The 11424-nt window shown below is 40.5% G+C and overlaps 2 protein-coding genes across 2 annotated transcripts; one reads left to right on the top strand and one right to left on the bottom strand.

The window, feature by feature from the left end:
• Positions 1 to 560: 560 nt before the first annotated feature.
• Positions 561 to 4028, top strand: LOC310994220 (uncharacterized protein). Its single transcript, XM_083982825.1, has 4 exons — positions 561 to 639; positions 2098 to 2156; positions 2440 to 2939; positions 3088 to 4028. The coding sequence occupies exons 2-4, from the start codon at positions 2134 to 2136 to the stop codon at positions 3603 to 3605; spliced, it is 1041 nt and encodes a 346-aa protein (XP_083838951.1). The 5' UTR covers positions 561 to 639; positions 2098 to 2133; the 3' UTR covers positions 3606 to 4028.
• Positions 4029 to 7085: 3057 nt separating this feature from the next.
• On the bottom strand, positions 7086 to 10725 carry LOC310993179 (uncharacterized protein; the record flags this gene model as incomplete). The annotated part of the gene is made up of 2 exons (XM_083981494.1): positions 10697 to 10725; positions 7086 to 9145 (listed from the first exon to the last, which is right to left on the bottom strand). The coding sequence occupies exon 2, from the start codon at positions 9135 to 9137 to the stop codon at positions 7086 to 7088; it is 2052 nt and encodes a 683-aa protein (XP_083837620.1). The 5' UTR covers positions 9138 to 9145; positions 10697 to 10725.
• Positions 10726 to 11424: the final 699 nt, after the last annotated feature.

Here is an 11424-nt window from a genome sequence, read left to right as displayed (position 1 = left end):
TTATCACTGAGCACTTTCTGCCGTCCGTCATGGCGTCGCCTCTCGCGTCACGTGATAATTGTGACGTAGCTGCAAGGGGTCAATATTCTTAAAAAATATAATTTTTTATTAGTATGTGACATATGGACAGTCAGAATTGTGTTATACGTCATTAACCCAAATAGCCCTAACATGCTGGAATTACCTGTGTCAGACTGGGTATGTAGACTTATGTTACATTGGGTAAGAAAATCTGTTGGATATGTCAAGTCTGGTTTCCCGGCAGGATACAGCTGTACACGCACATGGACTGGCATGCGCACACACACACACACGCAACTGAAAACTGCTGATGTTGTTCACCTTCACTTTGGCATGAACTCAAACAGTTTCCCTGAAGCCACGGGGCCACCACCTGCCCCCTTGGCAGCCCCTTTAAATCACATGTCCACCCATACTACACACACACACACACACACACACACACACACACACACACACACACACACACACACACACACACACACACACACACAGACTCTCCCACTCGCTCTCTCTTTCTCTAGCTCCTCCCCTATTACCTCTCACTGACTTTAAATAAGCTGTCTGTAACTTTGGGACATCAGCACTGAGGGGGAAGCACAGAGGATCCCTAAACAGGTGAGTTTACTGACTTGAAGACAGTGTCATCTGTTATTATGAATGCTAAAATCTATAATGTATGACTTGGTGAGTTCTTCATTCTTTTTTATTTTAGTCAGTCAGGGTCCAAGCAGCAAAGCTATAAGGGACCTATGGTTTTGTAGGTATGAAAATAATAATAATATATATTATAGTATTATATAGTAGCAGTGTTTACCTGCGATGTCGTGTTAAACTTATGTGCTACAATAATAATCATCAATGTTGTTTATTTATAAGCCCGGCCAGCGGACTGAAACATTAAGTTTTTTTTTCTTCCGCTTACTTCTGCTTTAACACATACAGACAAATTCAAGTTCTCACAATATAACAAGAAATATAAACACACTAGTGGCATGAATCAGCCCTAAAATTCCCCCTGCGATCCTGGTACTGTTTTTTGATGGTCTTCTCATGAAGACCCCCTTAATGAGATTACAGTAACACCAAATTTTGGTCAGTCCAAACTTAAGTCATCTACAATGTTAAATTGTCAAGCTTTTGTGTTTTGTTTGAGTGCTCTGCCCATGGAGGTGTTGCCCATGGAGTTTCTATATTCTATCATTTTCCTCTGGTATCAGTTAAAGGTGTACAGAAATGGCCATTTGTCCTGTTTGTCGCGCCGAGTTGTCACGAGCTGCAACACGAGTTTACCCGAGTAAGGAAAACGAATTTGATTGGTCGTTATCGAGCGGGCGGGATATTCAAAGCTTGGGGCGAGACCGAGCTCCGTGTGTGTGTCTCAGACGTTTGAATGACGGATTACGGATCCAATATCAGTGGCTGGTGAATCGTGTACAGGCTGACGGATAATCCATGCGCCTGCATTATCCAATGCGAAAAAAAAAATACCCACTTCCATCCTGGATTTACTCAAAAATAGAATTTTGCGCAAAGTTTGGCCTACAACGTCTGATAGATGAGTTATCACATTAATTTTATGATCCAGAGTGGGCTCAAATTCAGTTTTCTTTTCTGTACACCTTTAAAGGGACAACGAGGAGTTTCTATTTGGTTATAAAAAAAGTCTCACGTTAATGTGGATGAATCTACGCTACCCACACTTGTTAATGGCTCCATTTTCGATAAATATATCGTTTTGTCTCTATCGTTATTTTGTTATTTTAATTAGTGGCGGAAATGCTGGGTGAGCCGACCAGTGTTTCCTTACTTACGGTTTCGCAGACGCTGCCCGGCGAGTCATGAGAATAACGCATCGCCGTTTATGGTCGGAACTACGACGGTATCTGATCGTCTTCGAACCTCTGAATTTAATTCTTGATGAATGAAAACATTCTTGGCAAGACGTCCGTCTTGCGCCGGTCCAAGAATTTCACCGTGCGCGCGGAGGCTCATGGTAAATGTAGTATGAGAACACTTTGTTTTCCAAAACTCCTCGTTGTCCCTTTAACCAAAGTATTTGTTTTCATTTTGCAGAAAAATCAAGTACTCAGCTGTCACATTGAGGTACTCATGGCTTGGGCTGTTTGTTATGGGTATGTATTAGAATGTCAGAATTCACTGTATTGATATGTCACACGGTCTAATTGTTGCTAAATTAATATTTCACCATTTCTGTTCTTAGGAGAAATTTTGGTTGTAAACTTTAATTTTATCATGACCAGCTCTCATTTCAATTAATTACACCTACTGTATTGAAACAGAGTTTAAGTGGCTCCGGCAAACTGAATGGTTTGGAAAATTAACATTAGAAAGTGGACTCTCCTTAGCTCTTCCTGTTAAGTAGCTGCTTTAACCCTTTCCTCTCTGCACTCACAGGTCTGCAGGGCAGCATGACGAGTTGAGGCATCTGGCTCAGGCTCTGATTGTACCACTGAAGAGTGGACTCTGTTACTTCAACAATGTCTCAGACATCCTCCTCAGTATTAAAGCAGACGAGGTCTATCCTGGATGCCAGGCCTTTGATAATATCAGACGACAGATTATGAACATGAAGCAGCGGATGGAAGACTCAGAGCGCATAGCCAAAACAGAGCTTCAACAACTGGACAGGGAAACTGTGACTCTCACTGCAGAGCAGAGTCGGTTAGCACAGGAGAAGAAACAGAAAACTGACGAATTAAACAATTTGAATACAACACTGTCATCCCTCCAGTCCACTCTAGGCTGGTATGAAGCAGCTTTAGAAACAGAAAGGAGAAACATGTGGTCAGCAGAAAACACCCTGAGTGACATGAGAGCGAAGAGAGATGAAGCACAGAGGGTACGAGATGCAGGGATCGGTATCATGTTCATCCCAATTATAGGTTGGATTGCTGGTAAGTAAATACAGCAAGTTATTAGTATACTGGTTATTTCAAACACAATAATGACCACAGTATATGTATCCCACTGAAATAAAAGGCTCTTGCAAGTGTACAATTTTTTTATTAGTACAAGTTACCAACATGTTTTCTTTAATTTCAGGAGCAGTTATGGTTGGTGTTGGTCAAACGGACATGGACCAGGCCTCCAATGCTGTGGAAACAGCTCGTCGGGAGGTACAAAACTGTGAATCCCAGGTGAACTCATATTATAACCAAGTACAGCACTACAATTCCTTGATCAATCAAGCTTACTGTGACATCACAGCAGCTGACAATAAGATTTCTGAGACAGATAACAAACTTCGTGACATGTCTGTCAAGCGGGGGGTTATTGCTGATATTCAGAATTTAGTGAGACGAGCAGTCACTCAGCTGGGGCTGTTGAGTGGGGTGGGGAGTGTGGTCGAGCTGCAGACCCGACACCTGGTCCTGCTGGCGCCTATGATGAAGGTGTTGGAGCAGATGACAGCAGTACTGGGTCAGATCAGTGGAACTGACCTGCTGTACAGTGAAGGCATACACAGCCTGATGGAGGACATGAAGAGGAAACTCAGAAAACTCAAAGAACTTGCTGACACCAATCAGCTGTCCCTCCAGGGTCTTGTGGACTATATTTGAAAGTTTTGAGATCAGGTTACATATGATTAAAATTCTCATCACCTTTGCATTGATATGGTTTGCTGTGTGTTTTTGTTGTTATTGCCTCATACAACATGTTTTACTTGTTAAAGATTTGTATTAATGCAAATGTCAGTAACTGCACTGTAGCAATGTGAGATAAGAGATAAAAGAGATAAAATTGTTCTGATTGTCTGATGTATTGAGATTTTTGTCGCTCCTCAAGATGAAAACAAGAAGTATTAATTAGGGTGGCAACCTGAATTGTTGTGTAGTTGAAGGTCATTGTAATAAACATGGAAAAGACAATGAATGTTTGATTGAAAGTCATAGTAATAGTTTGCATTTACTGCCCACTTGATCATCTGTCAATTTGTGTTTGTGAAAGGTTACATGGAAATAAATTTGATTTCTTCTACTGTAGTCTGTTCTCTTTATAGGACTGGGTCTTGTAATAATGACATCTGACCACTAGGTGGAGACATGTAAGTTACCACCTCAATAAAATCCTACCCCAGAGTTAATTTGACAGACAGTACATCACACTCAGCCATCAGATTCAGTAGGCATATTGTATACTATATACATTTTGACAGAGCAAACCAACTATTGATTTAGAATAAAGAACTAATTAGAATTGAGTTGGAGGTACATGAAACTCTCCAACCCGAGCACCTCTTCTCGCTTCAAACAAAGAAGTTGGTCAAGAATGACCACTCCAGACTCCCTGTCCTCACATTAAACAAAACACAGAATGAGCAAATTAGAATTGCCAATTGACCTACTTTGTATGTTTTTTGACTTAAAACCAGCATACAACAACAACATATTATGATGGGTGACATAATATTTGTGAAACTACAGTGCATAGGCAGGGAGTTAATGGAATTATTTTAAACAAAAAATCACCAAAATTTAGTCAAACTGATTTCATACTGAATGTTGTACACACAGCAGGAGACTGTGTGTCCTATGACATAGTTATTGTGACACTCCAGTGCATAGAAGTGTAGTTGCTATAAAGTCAATATCTTACCAACTTTATTACATTGTTTACATTGTTGGTTCTGCTTCAGTGAACTCTAACAAGTCACTAAATATTACCAAATACTTACAATATGTACTTGGGTAAAGTAATATCAAAGTTATTGATATCTTGGTGCAATAATATGTAGGGTAATGATACTGTGATACAATAATATTCAGGTTTTTGGCACTTTGGTGCATTATGTGTTTTACATCATGTACATGTGCTTTTCATACAGACTTGGTACCACTGTAGAACTCAGACAAACCCCCAGGTGAAGTCTCTATCTCAGATTATAAAACGGAAAGGTGAAATCCGGCGATCTGATTGGTTGTTAGCCGTGGTATATTGAGCATATACCACGGCTACTATTCTAAAACCTTATCACAGCGCAGGCTATCACTCCGCCTCAGGCACGCATGACTGGTATGAATGGAAGTTGTTGCCGTCCGTAGCAAAAGACAGCTGATGTTTTTACGATGTTAAAAAACGGACTAAAGTAGTTGAATTCACATGTTTAAGGTTAACTTTCACCTCCGGGGAGGGTTAACAATGGTAGAGGGGACTGAGCAGTGACTTTCACCTGAAAAAATGCGGAGGAAAAGACGAGCTGCAGAGCTAACTTGGAGCTAACGTCTGGAGAGGTGGGACTATTTTTTCACAGTGAGGCTATTTAATTGGATAATATGTATTTCTGGTTGAATAAAACTACATGAAATTGATTGCGTATCCCTCTTTTATATTGCCTTTATTCGTAACCGTTTTATAAAAGCAATATATCACTCCAGTCCGTGGTATGCTCATTATACCACTCCAAGGGGGTTGTCGTCCCTCCGCTTCGCGTCGGGCCGAACAACGCCCCTTAGCCGTGGTATAATGAGCATATACCAAGGCCTGTCGTGATATATTGCTTAAATAACACACTATGGGATTGATTTCCATCTCTTCTCCTAACTGTAAGTCTAAATATCCAAGCCTTTCAAACATGGTGAATATCAAAGTCACTGATTGTTTGGTATGTAAATATCAAGGTTATTATTGACAGCGCGCATGCGCAAGAGCACATGAGAGCACTGAGACCGACTCGAGTCTCAGTGCGAACATTGCGCATGCGCGCTGGCAGCGGAAGACCGGACAACAACACTGGGAGCTAATGCTACAAACATGCTTGGAATGTGGACTTATTTAATTTTTTTCGGGACAATTCCGCAATTTGGGGCTTCAGCACAAGACGGACATTACATACGAGCATCATGGAGGTATTTGGATGTTTTTTTGTGTGTGTTTTTTTACGAAGAGCTCTGGTGTCCCTTTGCTACCGTGGCATTGAAATGCACTGCTACGCTAAGACCCCCTGTAACTCAGAGAAGGGACGGTGGGCTCCGAAACTTCTTCCAGCCCTTAGTCAACATGAGGGTGAGTAGATAATGAGCGAAATATCATTCTAGGGTGAACTATCCCTTTAAGAATTTATTCAAACAAGTGAGGACAGATAATGCAGAACAGTTCACCGACGCTGTGCTTTGTAAGCAGATGGCTCGTTTGCACTGGAGTGTCTCAAAAATAGTTACAGGTATGATGGATACTTAACACATCTGTTATCACAATCACAATATTTTATTTTTTTAATTAATTATGATGATTAATTCACAAATGCTTTCAATAGAAGGTGAGAAAACATTTCATTTTAAAAATATTTGCCCTTAATTACACAGTGATAGTTAACCTTGATTTAATATTTCAGGAATTTGAATATTGATCACATACAGCTCCTGTTGATAAGGTCTTGTTGTAATTTATATTGATCTGCCATCTATATATTGCATTATGAAACTGTGGTCATCTCTTTTTTGATTGATTGATCATATTTATTTCAAACCAAACAATAATACAACATAACAAGAACATCCACAGGACACCATATAACCAAATATCGAACAGGACAAACAACAACAACAGACACTAACAACAACAAACACTGTTTGAAATGGGGATGGAAGAAGCAAAGCTTATCAGTTTCCAATCCCAGACAAAAACCAAAACACAAGGTCACTCTCTAAAACCCCTCCCCCTCCCCCCACAGTCATTACATTAGTCAATGCATTTTCCAATCAAACATCCAGAAGAACTGCAGTGTGATATGACATATTTTTTTCTACAAGCAGGACAATTTCTTTACACATAACACATCTTAAGCTTGCTTATGATTTTCTTCATTACTTGCACATTGTTAAAGTAAACCATCAGGAAAGAAAAAAGCAGAAAAAAACAGCATCACTTAAGCTTAAAAGTGTCAGGAACGACTGTGTGTGGTTTTCAGTTACTAGCAAAGCTATATTATGAAGGTTTTATGGTAAGAGCAGGCATGTTTTGTTTCTGAATATTACATGATTATGCACAAACCTACACACTGTCTTGTTTTCATCTGACATGAGAAACAAACCTAACTTGAATCAGGTATAACAACCTTGTTCTTCCTCACTAAAGCCTCCTTGAACAATCTCTTTGATTCTCTTGTTCTCCTGTGGTGGAATAGCTGGAAGAACAGCCTTCAGTTCGCCCTCTATTTTTGCCATCCTGGCATCGGTCTTCCTTTGAAACTCATCCTTGTTCTTCAGGACCAGCTGCAAAATCCCTTCCTGGGCTGCCTTGCAGGATTGTTGCAGACTTTCACGCTCACTCAGGAACTCTGGTTTCTCCTTATCCATGGCCATGAGCCTGCCCAGGCTGCTCACTCTGTCCATCAGGTACTTGCTGGACACTTCAGTGTAGGTCATTGAAATCATGTGGACCAGGCTGGCAATGTTGGAGGCTTGAAAGGCCTGATTGTACAGGAGGTCTTTGGCAAAGAGCTTCCCATTGTAAGAGAGTTTCTTTGTATCTTCAGATGTCTTGACAAAATTGTGCAGTGTCTTGCTGAGGCTAGTTTTGATGATGTTGGAGACCATCTGAAAGAAGCGCACCATCTTCTCCCACTGCTCTTTGACTCTCCCCATGGCGTCCAGACCCTTGACCAGCATCTTGATGGTGGTATTAAAGTCGATCTCTTTGATTTTGCAGTTCTGCATTTCAATCAGAACGTCATTCAGCTCCTTCTCATTCTTCTCCATATTCTCCACACACTTCTCATATTGCTCCCGTGTTTGTTTGAGTTGTTCCCGGCTCTGCTCTATTTTGAAACGAGCATTCTCAGTTGCTGTCTGGCCGGCAGACTTCTTTTCCGAGCTGCTGTTCTCTGCTTTATACATCATGGGTGGTTTTGGGGTAAGAGCTGGAGTGCCTAAAGTTCCTTTGCTCATGGAGTCAAAAATGAAGGCTTCTTCATTCAGCTGCGCTAGTTTCTCAACCAGCTGCGTAGTTGCTGCCTCATCCCACTTCTGGTCAGGGGTATACTTAGCCAGCTCTTCACATATGTTGAGGCTCTTTGCACAGAGTGACAAAACTTTGTCACATGTGTTGTCCTGCGGCATCTTCTTCATTTCCTGAGAGATCCTCTCAAATTGCTTCCCAGTCCATTTGGTCTTTGGGGATTTTTTTTTCTGATCATACAGGTTCTTCCAGTCTATTTCATTTCCACTGACAAACTTTTTGAAAGTTCCTACAAGTTTCAGAATCTGTCCAGACTTGCTGCAGGCTTTCATTTGTGTGATCCCATCAACATTGTCACCTGGGTTGTTTTGCTCTGTGGGTGATCCAGCTGCATTCTGGGAAGAGCCAGTCATTTGATTGGTGAACCCATTCAGAACTCCTGTTATACCTGTTGTGATTCCTTCAACAAAATCCATGCCAATCATCTCCCAGCCAGAAGGAAGTGAATCCATGGATTGCTTGAATTCATCTTGAGCTTCTTCCACCTGCTTTGCCATGGCCTCCATTGCTTTCTTGGATCGTTCATTCAGAAGTTTGACAGTCTGCTCCCTCAATTTAGCCTCTTCCAGTTTCATCTTGACATTTTCCAGCTCTTCTCCATAAAAGTGTTCAGCGTTGATACAGGCCTCCAGCAGCTCCTGGATTAAATTGATCACGTCAGAGTACTTCTTTTCAACACCGTCTGCTAGTTTCACACAGTCGTCTGCGATTTCACGAATGTTCTCCAGTTGATTTGGGAGGAGGTTTTCAATAACTTCATCAGTGGCATTGAACAGAATGTTGATCGCTGCCTTCATGTAATCAGGAACTGTTCCTGTGTGGATGCGGATCTGGTCCATATTCTTGTGGGCTTCATTGAATGCATGCCAGCCTGAGTTACAGATCTGCATGAGAGAGGCCCTGAAGGAGTCTGGGTACTTGATGTACTTGAAGCCATCTTTAGGGGCGTTCTTGTTGATGGAGAAGTCGTCACATGAGGAGATGAATACAAGCTCTCCCATGATGGCAATAGAGAGGGGAGCAGGAGTCAGATACTCCTCCCAGTTTGCATTGGGTTGCATCAGCATCCTGGTGGTTTCTCGCATCTCTGCTGCAGTGGTGAGACTTTGAGTGGTCTTTGCAACTTGGTCGGCCATTGTATTTACTGTAAAAAAGAAAAAAGGACACAGAGAAATTAGGAGGCATTTTTCTACTCCTATAAAACTAATTTTGTTGTAGGTGTTAACCCTCTCAAACTGATGGAAAATAACAAGCACAAGTTCTACATTTGAGTGCATTTGTATTTTTCCACATACAAATGTGATTTATATATTTTAATATTTATTTTTTTCTGAACTTGTTTGTTTTTGCTTTTCAGCAAAGTGAAAAACTAAATAAAAATGAAAACTAATGAAAATTTTAGAAGTATAACCTACGTACACACACACACACACACACACACACACACACACACACACACACACACACACACACACACACACACACACACACACACACACACACACACACACTGATTACTGTTGCAGACACATATGGTTTTAGATAAACAAATGATTATACAAAGTAAAAATAAACCAGAGTTGATAACATATAAAGGGCAAACATGCTTACCCAAAATTTTGTTTACCCAGATAAAACACTGGGCCTCGTTCATGAACCATCCTTGAAGGGATATTTCAACATTTTGGCAAATTGGCCAATTGCCATACAGTAATCTCTATTAGGAGTAGGTTTGTTACCTTTAATTGTTGGTGCAAGCTATTTTTCGATCAGCGGAGCAGAGAAGTGAACTGCTCAGAGCTACGTTACAGAGGCTAATGGGATTTCTTGGTTTCCCTCATCAAACATATCAAATACACAATTTCCAAAACGCTAGTCCGCTCATAATTCCAACACCCCATTATTCTGAAAATTACCCATTGTTCTGAAATGTTTCAACATCCCATTGTTCTGACCACATTAAACCCCTTGTTCCAACGTCCAGTTGTCATGCTATGTGATTATACTAGGCGTCATAGAGAGGAAAGAATAAAACACCATAACCTCCTGTTATTAACCCTGGTGCAAGTTGTGCGTGAATGATGCGCTGGGGTCCGTGTTGTTTTGGGAGTTCTCTGCAGAGTTTACCGGCCCCCAGTAGGTTATGGGATGTAGGTTATGGTTAGGATTAGGGTTTGGTTAGGCACAGTGACGTTGTTTGATGTACAACATGCACAGGCATAGGTTTTCACTTGTATCAGACATTGATATTAGGGTTAGGATTAGAAAGATTCAGATTTCAGAAGAACGGGATGTCCAAAATATGAGTTTAATATGGTCAGAACAATGGGATGTCGAAACATTGAGATCACAGAATAATGGGTGATTTTCGGACTATTTGGATGTCAGAATAATGGGATGTCTTTATTATTAATTATTATTATTGCCTTACTGTGTTTTTATTGAGTGTATGTTAAGTGATGAGCCCGGTCAAAGACAAATTTCTGCTACCCTTTGGGGCAGACAATAAATTATCTATCTATCTCATCATGTCAGATTTATGACATGGCACCCCCTTTTTCACAAAAAAATAAAATGTATGTCTTTTGTAAAATAATTTTGGATAATCATTTTGACATTTATGAGCAATGGCAGTGAGTTGTAAAAAAAACAAAAAAAAAACAGAACAAAAAAAACCAAAAATCAATTCACTTACCTTTTCTGCTGCTGAAGGAAGCAAGAGCGTCTGCTTTAGTCGAGAAGTGGTTGCTGGGCTCAGCCAAAAGCTCAATAAATACAGATCAGGGAGGCAAGTTCCTCCTCTTGTCTTCATTTCATGACCCACCCCCTTTCTTAAGAACATGGGTCTCTTTCATGGTAATTTCAATTTCACTTTCTTTGTTGGTATCTGTGGCTAGAAGTGAGACTGTTTCCCAGAAACTACATGCATGCATGCGCAGATGAAGGCTACATTTTTTAATGATGGATTTAAGGTTTAAATAAATTTAGGATTTCATATGAATGTGATTATATACGTTTTTAAATTTAGTAAATCTGGCATGGGACTGGACATTTGTGCAAAGTTTGGTGATTTTCCATGTATGGTAAGTAGGATTTCCTAGGAAGAAGAAGAATACTGGCAATAACTAGGTTCCTGGCAGCTTACGCTGCCTATAGCAAAAATATATATGATTTCCGAGTATGAAAGTTTAGTTCTGCCAGAAACAAAGATTCAGTTATGTCTGCAGTGAGGATGTTATCTATCTGCCGCTGTGGGGAATCAGTCAGACCACCAAGTGGCAACAGCACCAAACAGTTACAAGGAAAACACAGGATATCTCCAAATGGGCTAATTTTATGCAGCCCGAGCACATCAAATCTATTCTTATTTATTTTCCAAGTGTGAATGATTGATGGATATAAAGTCCTGTCCTCATCATTTGC

Source organism: Trachurus trachurus (genome assembly GCF_905171665.1).
Source record: "Trachurus trachurus genome assembly, chromosome: 11".
NCBI lineage: Eukaryota > Metazoa > Chordata > Actinopteri > Carangiformes > Carangidae > Trachurus > Trachurus trachurus.
The sequence above is the reverse complement of the archived record's forward strand: the minus strand, read 5'-3'. Positions and strand labels throughout refer to the sequence as shown.

Coding starts and splice junctions, on each gene's coding strand:
- LOC310994220 (XM_083982825.1), top strand. CDS start 2,134: ATGGCTTGGGCTGTTTGTTATGG. Junction 2,157..2,439: donor GCTTGGGCTGTTTGTTATGG/GTATGTATTAGA, acceptor CTGCACTCACAG/GTCTGCAGGGCAGCATGACG. Junction 2,940..3,087: donor AATTATAGGTTGGATTGCTG/GTAAGTAAATAC, acceptor CTTTAATTTCAG/GAGCAGTTATGGTTGGTGTT.